This window comes from Musca vetustissima, unplaced genomic scaffold (assembly GCF_032173495.1).
Source record: "Musca vetustissima isolate MV318-11 ecotype Yass unplaced genomic scaffold, APGP_CSIRO_Mvet_v1 utg129545, whole genome shotgun sequence".
Taxonomy (NCBI): Eukaryota; Metazoa; Arthropoda; class Insecta; order Diptera; family Muscidae; genus Musca; species Musca vetustissima.
Genome location: NW_026882726.1, coordinates 23,389 through 41,032, shown reverse-complemented (window position 1 = coordinate 41,032; position 17,644 = coordinate 23,389). Strand labels below are relative to the sequence as shown.

The 17,644-nt window shown below is 34.7% G+C and overlaps 2 protein-coding genes across 2 annotated transcripts; both read left to right on the top strand.

Annotated features, from left to right (window-relative positions):
* Positions 1 to 70: 70 nt before the first annotated feature.
* LOC133329393 (odorant receptor 82a-like) lies at positions 71 to 8,438 on the top strand. The gene is made up of 6 exons (XM_061537866.1): positions 71 to 383; positions 601 to 784; positions 4,269 to 4,614; positions 4,743 to 4,847; positions 4,996 to 5,148; positions 8,388 to 8,438. Exons 1-6 carry the CDS (start codon positions 74 to 76, stop codon positions 8,436 to 8,438), a joined length of 1,149 nt encoding a protein of 382 aa, XP_061393850.1. The 5' UTR covers positions 71 to 73.
* Positions 8,439 to 11,734: 3,296 nt separating this feature from the next.
* Positions 11,735 to 17,213, top strand: LOC133329392 (uncharacterized). Its single transcript, XM_061537865.1, has 2 exons — positions 11,735 to 12,051; positions 16,252 to 17,213. The coding sequence occupies exons 1-2, from the start codon at positions 11,736 to 11,738 to the stop codon at positions 17,211 to 17,213; spliced, it is 1,278 nt and encodes a 425-aa protein (XP_061393849.1). The 5' UTR covers position 11,735.
* Positions 17,214 to 17,644: the final 431 nt, after the last annotated feature.

The window sequence follows — 17,644 nt, the reverse complement described above, 5'->3', positions numbered from 1 at the left end:
AGTTAAGTAACGCCCAGTAATATAGTGCACCAGAGTTGCGAACATCATCATCGCCAGCAAAAGCATCATCATCATGATTGACTTATTCGCAAGACAAAGGCAGTGTTTGCTTATAATGGGACATAATTTTGTACGTGATAAATCACAATCGTTCAAGAAATGGCATAACATTAAATATATCAGTGTTCTGCTGCTGGTCGTGTCGGCCCAATGGCCCATGATGAATTATACCATCTATTACATTGACGATTTGCAGTTGGCCACGGCCAGCTTAAGCATTAGTTTCACCAATGTCCTGACCGTAATAAAAATTACAACATTTCTCTTTTACAAATGGCGTTTTGGAGCATTGATGGAAAAACTGGAGACGATGTACCATGAATGTGAGTACTGTTTGTTGTAAGGATTTATAGCTTTACCACATATCGCCACATTTATTAAATGCATGAAGGAGTTTCTTGGCGTTGTACTTCTTGTTGAAACAAATCATGCATTTGCTGGGGTCGATTTCGTTGTAAATTTTCAAGCACATTTGAAACTTTTATTTTTGTGGTCTGTATTTGATGGTGTGTACTTTAATTTTATTTTTTCGGTTTTCAGTACACGAAGAAGAAAGCAAAGCAATTTTGAAAAGGTCTAATCGCTATGCCATAATTTTGGTCAAACTTTATGGCAATTCTGTTGGCTTGACTGGTTTGTATTTTATGGTGGCACCAATATTGAAAATCGTCTGGTCCAAAATACGCAATACCAAGTTGCAATTAGAGTTACCAATGCCAATGAGGTAAGAAATTAAGGAGAGTATTTTGTATATGTATTTGTAAGAGAATTCTGCGATTAGTGTTGGGAAAATAATAGACTATGCAAGACATCAACAAACTTCTAGTCAGGAACTGTGGAAAAAAACGTTCGAGTGGAGGGTATACTGTTTTTGCTTTGGGTGTCACTCCGATATTATGGTCCCAGACCCATATTTTATTATTAGATTTAAGAAAACAAGAAAACAAAGACAAAAGTATGCACTAGTAATCGAGAAAGCTGGAGGATATGTTTACAAAAAATATTCCTGATTCGATTTGACTGAAGACCTGTGATCGCACAAATAACCTGCAATAACTTAAATACTTGACCTATGGCGAATTTGTCCTTCTGGGATTTTAAATAATTTTTTTTAATAATAAATAATTGTCCACCCATACCATTAGTTCGATTTTGTGTCACAGTGTTATTCATATTCGATTGCCGCCTACCAACGGCTTGGATTGAGGTTAACGTGGCAAAGCACAGGCTTTCCTCGGTCCCTCTTTCACCTCTTTTGGCTTACCTTGGTCCCTCTTTCATCTCATTTGGGGACTCTGACCTCCCCGCGGTTTAGGCATTTAGTTGAACACATTCGGAAACCCGCTCCTACTGTGAAAAATCAACGTAAAAGAAAACCTAATCCCCAAAAGCGTAAGTATTATAGGTGCCATGAAACGAGACATGCTTTTGACTGCGAATTTATGGTTGACGGGAGAAGAACAGACCTCGTCTCCAGATTTATTCCAGTAGACGAACAATTCGCTCCTCCGTATAAAAACGAAGTATTTCTACATTAGTCTTATTTATGTCCATGCTCTGACGGAAGACAAATATGAACAGATATATTTTACGAGCGCCTAGAATTAATCCAGTGTTTGAAACGTTCGATCGTTTCGGACCACTACCTTGTAGCAGCCAAGGTTCGCACTCATCTTAATGTAGCAGCAAAGGTGCGAAAGCCAACTTGATGAAAGCACTCATTGTTCCGATAATATTATAGAAGCACAATGGCAAAAGATTGCCCAGCAAAAGCAACACATGGGTACTAAAGACCACCATCAAGAAACCCCTGGTACGATCAGGAGTGTCGTAATGCTATAGGGCAACCCTGCAGACAGTAGAAACATGTAATGGGAGAGAGAATTATAGGGAGAAAATGAGGGAGGAGAAACGTTTTTTCAGAAAAATGAAAAAAGTACAAGAAAAATATGAGCGGAAGTAAATTGAGACGTACAGGAGACAGATCAAAGAACGGAAATTTTACCAACTAGTAAAACACCAAACCGAAGGCTTTTGTGCCGGCACATCCTTCTTTAGAGATGAAGATGGAAAACTGGCACTAGATACAGATAGCTTATGATAGTTATGGAAGGAGCATTTTGAAAATCTTCTTCTGGTATCAAGTAGTGGTTGTGAAGAAGATACCCAAGAAACAGTAAGAGATGACGGTGTGGAGTATTATCACCAAAATGAGGTCAGAATAGCAATCAATCTGCTGAAGAATAATAAAGCAGCAGGTACCGATGGATTACCAGCCGAACTACTTTAGACCGGTGGTCAGGAGCATGCACAAATTGATTAGTACAATTTAGTTAGAGGAATGCATCCCCAAAGAGTGGAACCTCAGCATCCTGTGTTCCGTATAATAAAAGGAGACAAGACGATATGTGTCAACTGTAGAGTATATATCTCCTTCCCATAGCACATAAAGTGATATCCAGCGTACGGTGTGAACGACTGTAGTCAATGACATTATTGGACCATACCAATGACATCGACATAATGGGTCGAGCATTGCGAGCAGTACCGACAAATTGAGAGGGAGACTACCAAACGTCCAATGGACTTTGACCAACTATGGAATTTGAGAACTACGACTTCAAGGTAGTCAACGATTTTACATACCTCAATTCCACCATAATAAAATAATGACATCAGGTTTGGTCTAAGAATCCGATTTAAGAAGAATGCCACCTCTCGCCAGACCAAACTCACACTCTGAAGCATGGATACTTGCGCAAGCAGATGAGACAGCACTTGGAGTGTTTGAGAGAAAAATTATCCGAATTATGGCCGATCTGCATCGACGGTGAATATCGCCGCCGAATGAACCATGAACCATTTATTCTCGGACATCGACATAGTAAGACGTATCGATCTGAAGCGACTACGTTGGCTGGGTCATTTTGTGAGAATGGATGAGGAAGAGGCATATTAAAATACCAATAACACTGTGCGACACGAAAATTTTTCAGGGGTTCTAATGTACCAATTCTGTTTAGTTGGAGTCCCTGGACCACGAAAATACCTTTAGTTTTTCTGGGTCACTTCGAAAATTAATTTTATAACGGTAAATATAGAGAAAAACGTTGTTTCATGGATTTTCCATTTGAAACTTGAATAACATGTTTACTTCATTACGGATTTATATTATTCTTTTTTTCTTTCGAAGAGTACAATTTTTCCTTCCAAACAAGATATATATTTGGTAAATCGGTTGAGGATTGGCTGAGTTACAGCGGTTGAAATGTGAAAAAATACGCATAAAATGACAAAATTTATTTTTCTTCGGACTGTACGATGAAATTGTGATATCAAGCCATATAAGTTTTATTATATTGCGGGGAAGAAAATAAAAATTAGCTTTCGAAAATGGTAAAAATCAAAGAAATCGGTTAAAAAATGGATGACTTATACACATTTTTGTATTGATTCTATGCATATTCTCTAAAGGAAATATGGGTCTGTATCGTTTCCTGTTACAAACCGTTATGTTTGCAACGGACAAAAGGAAACGAGATAGACCCATAGTTCCTTTAGAGAATATGCATAGAATCAATACAAAAATGTGTATAAGTCATACATTTTTTAACCGATTTTTTTGATTTTTATCATTTTCGAAAGCTAATTTAATTTTCTTCCTCATAATATAATAAAACTTATATGGCTTGATGTCATAATTGCATCGTACAGCCCGAAGAAAAGTTAATTTTGTCATTTTATACGTATTTTTTCACATTTAACTCAGTCAATCCTCAACCGATTTACCAAATATATATCTTGTTTGAAAGGAAAAATTGTACTCTTCGAAAGAAAAAAGAATAATATAAATCCGTAATGAAGTAAATAAGTTATTCAAGTTTCAAATGGAAAATCCATGAAACCACGTTTTTCTCTATATTTACCGTTATAAAATTAATTTTCGAAGTGACCCAGAAAAACCAAAGGTATTTTCGTGATCCAGGGACTCCAACTAAACAGAATTGGTACATTAGAACCCCTGAAAAAAATTTGTTTGTTATTTTGTAGCACAGTGTAATCGTTCGAGACCTTCATAAATGCTTAAAATTCAGAATACTGGGGGTAGACCGATATCGATCATTTTTGTTACGAAAATTTGCTACCCAATTACATCCATTTCCATTGACATTACTTTAATAATATTTTCCTCCTGTGTTTCTTTAAAGATTCCCCTTCGATTTTGAATCATATCCTGGCTATGAGATTTCTTATATTTACACTGGACTGGTAACTCTGGCAGTGATGATGTATGCCATTGCCATTGATGGTCTATTTATATCGTTTACCATCAATTTAGTGGGTCATCTCAAGACATTACAACATTTCATACAGACCAATACATATCTGCGCAGCGATAAAGAAATTCACAAACAGATTTCCTTTTATATTCGGTATCATAATTTAATATTACATCTGTATCAAGATGTTCGTCAGATTTACAGTCCGATTGTGTTTGGTCAGTTTCTCATAACATCTTTGCAAGTTTGTGTAATAGTCTATCAAATGGTTACGGTAAGATATCAATCGAATCAGCAAATCAATCATAACGTCTATACAAAAAGTTAATTAAGAGCTAATAATGTTGTAATTTATATTTATTTTCTGTTTGTTTTTCAAATGCCTATTGCCATCCTCCATAGCATATTAATACGTTTTTGGTCTTTGTAATCAATTGTACGTTTTTGCTGTCCATTTTGTTGCAACTTTTCATCTATTCCTATGGCGGTGAAATTTTAAAAAATGAGGTAAGTATGAAGTTTTGCTGGCTAGCCAACATCCGTTTGATGAGCGACCGGTCGGCTCGGTTTTTCCGTTTTCCCACAAGTAACCTATACCAATGCACCCTCTTCTTCTTTTTATGACTTTGTGTATCATTCTCTTCATTGTTTGCAGAGTCTAATGGTCGGAATCTCCGTACAACTATCCAATTGGTATAATTTAAAGCCAGTGCATCGTCGCATGTTGTGGTTGTTGATGTTGCGTTCGCAACGAGAGGCCATTATCAGAGGCGGTTTTTATGAGGCATCTCTAGCTAACTTTATGACGGTAATTAGTACTTAGATGAAGTTCTCCACTGTGAACACTTTTGTCATTTTCATGGAGCACTCATGCACAGAACTTAGATACAATCTGTGTTGTACAGGCATTTGCTTGTGTTTCATGTTTTAATTTGAGTTTAGAAATGGAAGAACAAAAATTTTTTTAGGGAAAAAAGTTTATGCAATACGAATCCATACGGGAATTTATTCATTTAAATATTCTTTTCCGACCCAATAAAATAAATGAGCTATATCTGTGGTACAGAGTAATATGTCTTTGGGCAAATTTTTGTAAAAGATAAAGAAAATCCCATTCGGAGTAGATTTATTCATGTTCGTCCTTCCGTATTATTATAAATCATATACAGGTCGCATTTTTGATCGGATTGAAAGAAATTTGGCACAGTTTAAGGGCGAAACCCATGGATATTATTGAAAATCGATTCAGATTTTGATAAACTTCCCAAATATATAATTTGTTTAATCCGATTCCACAATGGTGTACTAAACCCCCAACCGTTTGTTCGATTGCCACGCAGCTTACTGAATTAGGTATAGAATAACGTGCGTTAAGTTTTGTTGAACAATTTATATTTTTATCTCTAATATTAATTTTTTGGGAACGTTTTCAAACGAGTTTGATGTTTCATATTTTGAGTTTTCTTTGGGAATGAAGTCATCCTACAAAAAAAGTTTATCGCCCCATATGCTGTTATAGTACGTTTGAATGTCAATTTCATTGTTATATGCCAAATAAATCATCATAAAGTAGGTTAACCCGGTAAAAATTTCTAACGTAAATATCCCTTTACCTTCAAAATTTCGATATTATGGGTAAGTTTATGTTGTACCATAGGGACTTAGCGCCCATTTTTCACATTTCATATTTCGGAGGGTATAAATGACGCCTTTACTTCGACTCACATTGTAAATTGTCTGGCATCAAGAATGTTATGTTAACAAACAAAGATTTTTATATGGAGACTATGGTGATAATAGGTCAATGTTTGGAAAATTTAAACTCTTCTGAAAATCAGTTTCTCGAAAAAAAATATTGGGGTGCACAATGGACCAGAAATCCAATTTTTTTGCCATATTTAGAGTTGTGGGATTATGAAATAAACAAATATCACATATAAGAGTTTCGGGGCGCTGATTACGACTCAGCGAGAATAACGTCACAATTTAATATGATCGAAAACGGCGGCATTTTTTAAGTTGAATTGATCAAATTATTTTTGATCATGTTTTGTAGAGCTATGGCCACTATTAAAAAATATAAATCAGATTTTGAAAATTGAATAAAATGAATCCATAAATGGCGGATGAAATATGAGAAAAAATTCAATATTTCATTTATTGACACTAATTAATGCTTTCATGCTTTTCATATTTTAACTGCTACCATGTTAATTTTACCTTAATTAAATTTGAATTACAATGAATTTGGTTGAAAAACGTGCTCAAAATTCCCAAGGTACCAAATAATGGTGAGTCGGTCAATGTGGAGCCTCCCGAAACCAAAGTCATTATTAATAGTTTTTCGTACGAAGATTACGATACTAAATTACATCTTCCAATTTATCATCAGCATGCTATGTTAGTAAATTATAGCTTTGTGTGGCCCCAAGAGTTTGTAAGACCGCGAAATATTCCACCGATCGTCATATCAAATCTATCCACCGATCGACTAGCTGAGCCGATCTAGACATGTGTGTCCGTCCATCTGTCCATTATAATTTGTAAACACCATTCAGTCCACAGTTGTGGACAGTTGTGGTTCTTCACGAGATTTTGCATTTAGGACTGGTTCTTGCCAAAGAAGAACCCTATTGGTTTGGTAAAGATCGGTATTTAGGTGATGAAATGTATCAAATAAATAATTTTTGTCTGGTTTTCTGGTCGCTCCAAAGATCGCAATTATTGTCCCAACATCGCGAAATTTTACATGGAGAAGGTAATCGGGTTAAAACATGTCTGTTTTGATAAAGATCGGCCATTATTTAGCGTAAAATGGGCTCTGGCTTTTGTGTGAAAAATGGCTTTTTTCGCATTCTATGGCGTACATATTTTCTCCTGAAGGACATAGATCAGAGAAGCTGATAGTATATCCAAGAGAAGTGGTTGACCATTAAATTGATACCAATTATATTGTCGCATGTACTCGGATGTGGGAGTTACACTAAAATATTTACAGGTGCTTACGTATTCAGATATTATGTAGTAACCCATTACCACACTAAAGGGCGGAAATAAGGTCTTATAGAAGGGCTGTGCTGAATATTTGTAATATTCGGAAAATATGTCAATGTAAGGAAGAGGTGCTGTTGACCTCTAATCGGGCAAAAGGGTGCATATAACACGAAATGTTGCTCGGAATAAAGAATAAAGAAAGTTGGAGTTCCGTGGTAGTTGTGTAGGGTATCGTATGGTCGGCCCCGTCCGACTAGACTGCTTCGCTCACTATTTTTTTTTTAACTTACATAGTTTAAGTCCAAATATTAGGATGGTGAAATAATCCAATTTTTTGTGTAAATGGTTTAAAACAGATATGGCCGATTTATAGCTCCTGGGCGATGTTACGACTGCTAACATGTAGGTCAACATCGATTATTTCTCTGTAAAGTGTACCGAATCACCCTGTAACTCACAATTGAATGTACCAAACAAAAATAGCAAAATAATTTTGTTATTGCAAAATGTCACCCTTCCAACGAGCATAAATCTGAAATTGTTCGATAGATACTTTGCGAGAAATCTATCAATACAGCCATTTGCCGAAAAAATAATAGATTTTTTTTCCCTAACATAATAACACGTGCCCAGAATGCAAAATATTAGAGAGTGACATTATTTGGGGCCTACGATTACAGATGGGCCGATATATCTCATTGTCAATACCAATCCTAAGGGTTGTAGTAATTTATGTCCAAATTTTCAAAGCTCTATTTTAAATATTGATTTCAATAGAATTTTATTCTGATCAAAAATTCATATACATAAAATTCTCTGACGATTATTTCGAGGAATCACAGATGTAATATGCAGTTCAACTTATGGTAGAGGTTGTGAAAATAAACTCGGTATAAAGAACTTTAAGACATGGATATATGAAAAGTGCCCATTATTCGTACACTTAAAAACCACTTTCAGATTTCACAATATTTTAGATTTTATTTTCATCAATTGTTACATTGTTTTTAATTCCAAAACTGATAAATATCAAATTTCTTTTCATTTCCACAGATTTTGAAAGCCGCCCTTTCATACATCACGCTCATCCAGTCAATTGAATAGTCTAATGATGATAATGATGTGGATGATAATTATGGAATTTGTGATAATAACAAAGAAGATGATAATGAAGTTGTGCATGGTTGTCGTAATCATATAAAAGCTTTATTTTGGTATATGAACACAAAACAAACGCTTAAAAGCTTTAATAATGTAGTGTAGCATTTATATAATAGATGTCGCTAGTGTATACTTATATGTAGTAAATCAAAAGAGAATAAATGCTTTATAAACGTTTTATGCGAAACGTAGCACCATTACGTGGAAATATTATTTTAAATGATAAACAAATTGACTACATGGTAGAGTTTATAATCATCGTGTCAATTAGTTTCCAACACCTGGAAATATTTGTTGGAGACCCCAAAAATGTATTTTTATTCATCAAAATAAAATGATATGTTGATTTAAATAGTTTTGTTGATTGTTTTTGAAAATGTACAACTCTCAACCTCCATACAGACATTGCACTATAGGTTATTTGGACAGTTTTTTGGGCAAAAACTCATTTTTTCAATTTAGGAAAATAAAATCTTTTTTGATGTCATTAAAAAGAAAACATGTAAAATTTTATGAATCTGCGTAAAAGTGTCTTAAAAGCGGTGAAAATCGTTGCCAAACTCTAAACTTTGAAAATAAAATTAAAGAAATAAAAAAATTTTAAAAATCAAGGATTGATTAAAAATAAAAAAGTGGCATATGAAAAAATTTTGTTCAATATATCCAGTGTTTACTATAATCGTGTTCGACTGTAGTAAGCATGGTTTTATCTCACTTTTACATATTAATGTCCTTAAGGAGTATAATTGGGTACTGTATTAATCGTTATTAATGCTTTCTGCAAAAACATACGACATTGTAATAATTATTCCTTTAAAAATCTAATCGCGGGGTCGAAATTTTTTTAACTTACTACCCTAATCGTTTTCAACCGTTTGTTGTGTATAAAACAGCTAATGAAAATATCTGAGAATGTATTAGCTTTGTTCGTTATATGTGTAATTGCTTGTAACCGTTGTTCGTTATATCCGGGATTTACTGTGGAAATCTGCTTTTTCTCTTTCTTGTACATATGCATCATTTAAAAAGTCAAAAAATCGCTTAAAACCGCTATTATGCCTATATTGCCTCAAAAACAGGGCAAATTACCTATAGTACATTGGTCTGTATGGATGTTAAGAGTTGTACATTTTCAAGTGGTCATATAAGGCGACCAGATTTTGAAAATGGAAAAAGATTACATCAAGAAAAATTAATTTTTTTTCAATATGAAAAAACAAATATTTTTAGTTTTTAGAAGGAGTCCGATCAGTGCTTAATACGACTTGGCAGAGAAATATTTGATTAAATATTCTGAAATAAATATTGACCAAGGTTTAAGAAATAAAGATGGAAAAATATGACGATTATTGAAATAGATGACAGATAGAGGACACACATTTTATAGATAATAGCCAGTAAAAGTAGATGAATCCCATCAAAAAAAAAAAAAAAAAAAGAGGACATAATATATCCCCCATATGACAATACCTAACCATTCGGTGTTTTGAAAATTTTAGTCAAATTTACCAAGCGAATGTTTAGAAAATTTAGCATTCCGGTTCATATTTTGACTTAGCCACAATATAAAGGTCCAGCGTTGAGTTTTTCAAAGGACGTAGTCTGGTCAAAATGTTGCTGACCAATATCTAGCTATTGGAGTTTCCGAATTAGTCGAAACTTTGCACATTTTAATATTGGTCCATTCCTTCTAATACCTTTTCCACAAAGAGACCCTATTTTAATTATTATATGGAGCGAACGGAATACACCATTTGATCCGAACTTAGCACATGGAAATATATATATATATATACTGATGATATGATATATAGTAGCTAGATTTGCTATTCAATGGGAATTGAAAATACCAAGTTACAGTCAATTCTGTTGAAACATGTGCCCATAGTCTCCAAAATACCGAAAAGAAAAGAGAGACCAATATTGATAGTTTTTGGTAGGAAGTTGTGTCAGAAGGCTGTTTTAGCCAGTGAGAACCCAAAATACCAAATTCCACAACAATAACAAATTATAACAATTCAGTTCGAAAACGTGCCAAAAATCCCTAATAAACCGAATATTTGGAGTACCGTTATAGGGAAGGCAATACGAAAACGTGGACTGATATTTATTGGATTTTCAATGCCAAACATACTATCAGTGCAAAATTGCTTACCTTACCTTAAATATTGCAAGTTGTATCGTAAATTTTATTCTGATCAAAAATATATACTTTAAGGGTCTTTGGTGAATACTTCGAGGTGTTGCAAACGGCATGACAAATTTAATATACACTCTACCTTATGGTGGGGGACATAAAAATGTGAATGGAATATCAGATTTGACCCACTGTTAAGATATTTTAAATGTTGAATATTCAAAGTCTTAGTTCGAACATAATATAACAATATACTACTTTTAGGGTATAGAAAAAATCATGATTGCATTCACTATGTTGTTATCAGTTTAAATTGGAAAATAAAAAAAAACTCAAACATAGGAATAATATATTTAAGAAAATACTCTACTCAAATATTTTATTTGTCTTTATAAAGAGATTCATAATTTTTACAAACTGATAATGTTATCAACTGCCAGCTAAAACATCCACACATACACACTGTCCCGTCAATCTGTGCATTGTGGGGAACACTTCCACATATGGAAGCACTTAGTCTCCGTTCACATTCCGTAGATTCCATTTCAGTGGTGGCGCTAAAGCTTTTGTTTACTCAAGATTCCTATGCAAACAACGCTAAAGTGGTGGTCCATCCACAACGCATTTTTGTTTAACTTTGTCGAAAGTATTATGGCAAAATAGAAAACAAAAAAGTACAAGAAATAGAACAACAAACAAGCGGGCAAGGAAGCAGGCAAGCAAATAAGCAAGCAAAAGTGAAACCCTTTAAAGTTGTGCGTATATGTCCCATAAAACTACGTACATACATAAATCCGCAGTGTGCCCGGAGGCAGACCACAACGATAGTGGTGTTAACAAACTACACACGGCGACGAGAAACGACGAGCCAGATACTGAAAATGCTCCACACTCAACAACAAATAAATCAAAGTCAAATTTAGAGAAAGAAAAAGTTTTATTGGGCATCCATTTCGGGACAACTTTTGTGAGGATTCCCTGTTCTACATGACTGACTAGCTTAAATAGAGGAATTTTGAATTTTTGTTTTAGTTTTGGAGTAAAGAGGACGCCTTTAGGCCAAGCTAAGCTAAGCTGCACCACCCACAACAACAATAACCAACATGTGTTGTTTATTTTCTCAGCTACTTTGTCAACAACATCAACAATGCCATCGAGCAAAGTTCGCATATCTTAACCGCCACCGTTCAGCTGTTGTTAAGCTCCAACTTTGTCTATTTTTTGTGGTGTTGTTGTTAAATTTAACCCAAGTATCGCTTCATGAAACTCAAAGTCGAAGTTATTTGTCGGAATTGCGTGTACAGGAATTGCATAACATCGCCATACGCTTGGAACATTCCGTGGATGCGGATAAAAGAGCCTGTGAAAGTTACTATGATTATGTGTGTGGTCGCAATCGTCCTTTGTTTTCCATAATGGGTGAGTAATCTGAAGTTAAAGTGTGTGTGAAGCGCATAAAATGCAGATGGAAATTTATATTTTAAAAGTCGTACGGATCTTCGCATTAAATCCGTGTAGATATTTTGGAGTCAACTCATCGATTTTGTTTAAAAAAATGCTGGAAGTTAAATTTTCTTAACACTAGATTGCCGAAAGCAGTCATTTTGACCGTTTTTCAATTTCAAGTATTAAAACAATTGTGTATATTATGACCCAGCTTTTTAAAATTTGGTGACTTTTTGTACCACATAGAACTACGTTTATTAATCATAGTAGCTGCTTTCTCCCCTCTTTCATTCCCGGTATTCACATGTGATATACCTATATTGCCTAAAAGCGGTCATTTTGACCTTTTGTGAAATATTAAATAATCAAACTACTTTTATTATTGTATAAAGTAAATTTCTTATATGACCAGATCAGTACAACAACATCGAAACCCGTTTGCTACTCTAGAAACACAAACGAACATATAAATCGGGAAAAATAAATTTTATATTTCCAGTCGATTTCACTCTTAGAGTAAAGACTTGCTCTTTTTCGAACATTTTGTCCGCGCTCTTATTTTTCAAAAGGGGAAACTCGATAGCCATACAACCGAAAACAAATAATAACAACATTTTGTATGATTGTAAATAATGTAAAAAATATTAAAAAATTAGTTTAAAAAAATTTCTTTACACAATAAAAATTCTTTCAGAATGAGGTCATTTTGACTGATTTTAGGCAATATAGGTATATACAAAATTCCCGTCTTTCTAGTGTTAAATTCGGCGCTAATTTTTTTTTTTACCAATATTTTTTTACAAATTTCCTATATTTCCGTATAAGACAAGCAGAGTTACTATTATCGAAGGATTTCATATAACATTATATTTCATTCAAGCATAGATTAGGTTCGTAGATAAAACTTACCAGCACACTCTTACTAATTACCGTCTCCACAAATGCTCCATATTTTAATTGTCATATGAAGCGAACAAAACCCCAACATCGAAATATTTTTATCAAGCCCAGATCAAGTCTAATGATGGGACCCGCCGGTTCTTACCTTCTGGTACCTCTCCCACAAAGTGTCATAATTATACCCTACATAACTATGTTGTCAGGGTATTGTAGCTAAGTGTGGCCCCAAAAGTTTGTAAGGCTGCCAAATATTGGTCTTAGACCCACCATTTAGTATACCGATATCATATATCGACTAACTGAGTCAATCTAAACAATCGTCTCGAACATTTGCATGTGTGATGGGTTCTGTTTTTGGGAATGATCAGTTAATATTAAATTCACCACTCTATGGTATATGTATTTGTGCATATGTTAGTAACAGGCAAAAAGAAACAAGATGGACACATGGTTCCTTTTTAGAATATGCATAGAATCACTTTCTGAGTCGATTTATGCATGTCCATATTAAATTGTAAACAAAGCACAGGTTACATTTATAATACGAATATAATCTTATTTACTTGGCCCAGGGACGAACCCTATTGAAACTGGGAAAAATATGCTCAGATTTAAATATAGCTTCAATATATATTTTCGTCCGATTTAATATAAATAGTGCACCAATGTCCCTACATATCTTTCACTTTGCACGACATTTGGCATAGCGTACTGAATTGGGTCTAGAATGATGTGTGTTAAGTTTCATGAAAATCGGTCCAGATTTAGCTATGACATGAAATTGTTAAGATACATGTAGAATATACCCAAAGCGGTGAAGGGTATCATATAGTCGTCCAGTCCGACTTTCCTTACTGGTTTTTGTTTGTTTTTCTGGTCGCTCTAAAGCGACTTAAATTCTTACAGATATCGTATAGTACCAATATTAACACACTAGAGGGCGGAAGTGTAGCGCCGATGGCTAGGAAATTTTACTTGAGATTCCGGTTATGGTCAATGAAGACGCATATAATTTTCGATGTCGTTCTAGCGCCACAACTATAATGATCTTTCAATATTCATGGGGTCAAATAAATCAAGACATTTCGGTGTAAAATTAAAAAAAATTGTATTGTGTGGCGTAAATGTTCACCCCGGAAAAGAAAGAGCGGCCGTGGTAAGAAAGAGGAGCGGTTGACTTATAATCGGTCAAGAGGGCGCAAATATTGCCCCAGATCGGCAAATAGATCCGCAGAATATTAGTTTTCCGTGGTAGTTGTGTAGGACACCATATGGTCGGCCAGTCCGCTCACTGGTTTCAAAATGTGTTTATATATCCAATATTAAAATAAATAAGTTCGTTAATATCGGCTGTTTCTTTAAGAAAATTTAAAACCAAATTACAGACACTCAGGTTAGAAAACTGGGCTACGGACATTGACTTACCGAATAAGTATACACCTATATTGACAACTTTTTTTTCGATCGTTCCCACGTCACTCATTCCCGCCCCTGCCGACCGAGGGGGGCCGCCTTCTTATAACGAGAGGAGCACTTACACCTCATAGTCCGGACTATCCCTTGATGGTAGGAAAACTACAAACAAACTACAAACATTTTCAGCCGGTCATATATATATATATATATATATGTACTACGAACAAGGACAAAACAACAAACAACTACATACGAAGTATTGCATTTTTTTATTGCATCTACAGAGTCGTAAAATGGTATACAATTATAAAGCTTATTATAAATCTCACATATATCACGAAAGGGATTATTTAATTCATAATTAGATTTTGCTAAAGAAAGTTTAAGTGGAATGTAGTTACTCGGGTTAAGTGGAGGTATATTTAATTTTATTTCACCAAATAAAAAAATCGAAGCAATATTGCCTCTTAAAAGTTTAGTAATAAAAAATGCGCGGAGCATTAAATAATATTTTTTTATTAGGTGAGGGTTCTGCCAAAAAATGGGCTTATGAAGGAAGTTTTCTTTATAAATATTAATAACGGAGAAATGATCGACGTTGACCGGCATGTTAGCAACCGTAACATCGCCCAGGAGCTAAAAATCGACCATAAAACTGAAGTGACTCGCCAGAAACTTCGGAAGCTTGGTTGGGAAGTTTTAATGCATCCGCCATACAGTCCGGACTTGGCACAAAGCCATTAACATATTTTTCTTGCATTGCAAAATTTCTCTAATGATAAAAAATTGGTATCTAGGTAGGATTGTAAAAATCGACTACTAGAGTTTTTTTGCAAATAGAGAGAAGGATTTATATTTGGCTCAAATCGGACATTCCGGAGCATGTTAAATAAAGTCCTATAATTCATATAAAAATAATGGATTTCTTTTTCCCCAATTTACAAGCAGAATTCTGCTAAAATCTTCAAAATATCGAAAACTGGGTGATATTTTTATATGGAGGCAATAATCAAACCTTTACTTAACCTCCAACACCCCGCAATGCAAAATTACAGGTACTTTAGTAGGTAAATGTGGGTAAAACCCACAAAATACTGAAATTGGGAAGGTAACATTATATCGGAACTATACCATAACGTGGACCGGTATAAATAGTTTTTATATTGAAGATTTAAGTCCCTGCGATAGTCAAAAATACCATATTTTAGTCTATTCGGTTGAAAAACGTGCCACAAATCCTCGAAATACCGAATAGTTGGGGGTACCGATATGTGGGGGCTACCCCAAAGCAAGATCCATACAATTTATTATCCAAATATCAGACTGGATTGAATTTAATTGAAAATCGTACCCAAACTCCCGAAAATACCCAACAATGGTGGTTTCTGTTATATGGGGGCTACCCTAAAAAGGGTCCAGTATAAATACTTTTGGTAGGAAAATTTGCTATAAAATTTGGGTACAAAGTAGGACCAAACTACCCAAAATGCCGAATAATGGGATGTAACGCTCTTTTGGGGCTAGCCCGAATCATGTGCAATGCACAATGTATGTGCAAAATGTCAAAGCTTTATTTTCCATATTGAGAGTTCTATAGTGATTTCAACCGACATACGGACATGGCTTAATCAACATAGAATTTTAGTCTGATCTGGAGTCTCAGGTGAATATTTCGAGGTGTTACAAACGGTATGACACATATAATATACACTCCACCTTGTGGAGAAGGGTATAACAAGTGCTCCATCTTCACATTAGAGAGTAATCCCGTAGTTTATTATGTCTTTGAAGCCTCACTTAAAATGAATTTCTTTTATATACTAACAAAATATTCGTTTTTTCTATATTCCCTTTTAGGTCATCTTCCTGATAGCAATGAGCTCATACACCTGCTAACCGAACTTCAAGAGGATCCAGAACAATTTGAAGCCAAACAAAAGCTAATGGATTTCTTTATATCGTGCAACTCTATGAAGTCGCTAGATGATTGCTATCGTGAATCCTTTGAATATTTCAAGCCGCTTTTCGGTTATTTGATAAGTAAAAATTATCTCGATAATTCACCAGAAGAGTTGGAAACATTCCTTAACATACTTGATCGATTCATAAGAGTTGCCGAACAGAATAAACGTTTCCGTCAGGAGCCCACCTTGTTGAAACTGACAACATTAAAAACCAGTTTTCGTTATCCCCAAACCTATTTTCGTTCGGTAAAATTAAACAAGGAATATGAAACATTGAAAATATATCGTGAAAGTTATCTGCATAATATTAAAAATCTGGAAGTGTTTCGTAGGCGTAATTCAACCTATACACAAGGTACCAACCGAATTGTGCTCGATTGGACGTTGTATCTGTACCAGAGTCGCCACAAACCAATTTCATATTATTATCCCACCTTTAATGCTCATTTGTGGATGTCCGTGTATAATCGTTCAGAGGTGCGTGAATATGAACCGAAGAGATTTGCCGAAATTGGTGAATGCCTCAAATTGCCCCAGTTCGTAAATGCTCTGGAAGAAGCACGCATCCTAACCATAGTCTATTTGAAAAGTTTCAACAGTGCCTGGAAAGATTATATGGATTGGATTTCTTCATCTCCCCAAAACGAATACATCACGGATCAAGAAAATCAAATTCTCGCCCAATATCAACTAAATAATGAGAAATTATTTTTTACTTTGTACGCGCAAAACTTTTGTGAATTTGGCCGAGACTTGGCGGAACATGTATTCTTTGTTGGTTTAAAACATAGTTTCAATTTTACCCGAGCATATTCGTGTGGCCTTGGTGTTGATAGAAGTTATGATTGTTTGTAATGCATTATCGGAGATATATAAAAAGCAATTGAATAAAGTGTAAATAAGTTAATTATTATACAAGACACGATTTTACTATAACGATTGTCTTTTAATAAATAATCGAGTCGATATAGCTATGTATGTCCATCGATACATCAGCCCATTATAATTTTTATTTTCGAATACTTCCCTCTGTTATGAACACATGTTCAATTTAGTTTCGACTGGCCAACTCCTTCATATAGAAAAAGGTTTTCAAAAAAGACGCATCCGCATTTTTTACATTGATCAAATTAGATATTCGTGCTGTCATTAAAAAACACGACTTTCAATCATACATTAAAGCCATATTCACTCGAGTCGTGTGGTACCGTCTTGTTGAAAGCACATATTCTTCAATAGCAGGCAACAAGACGGTTATCATAACCATAACGCTCCGTTCTATTGTC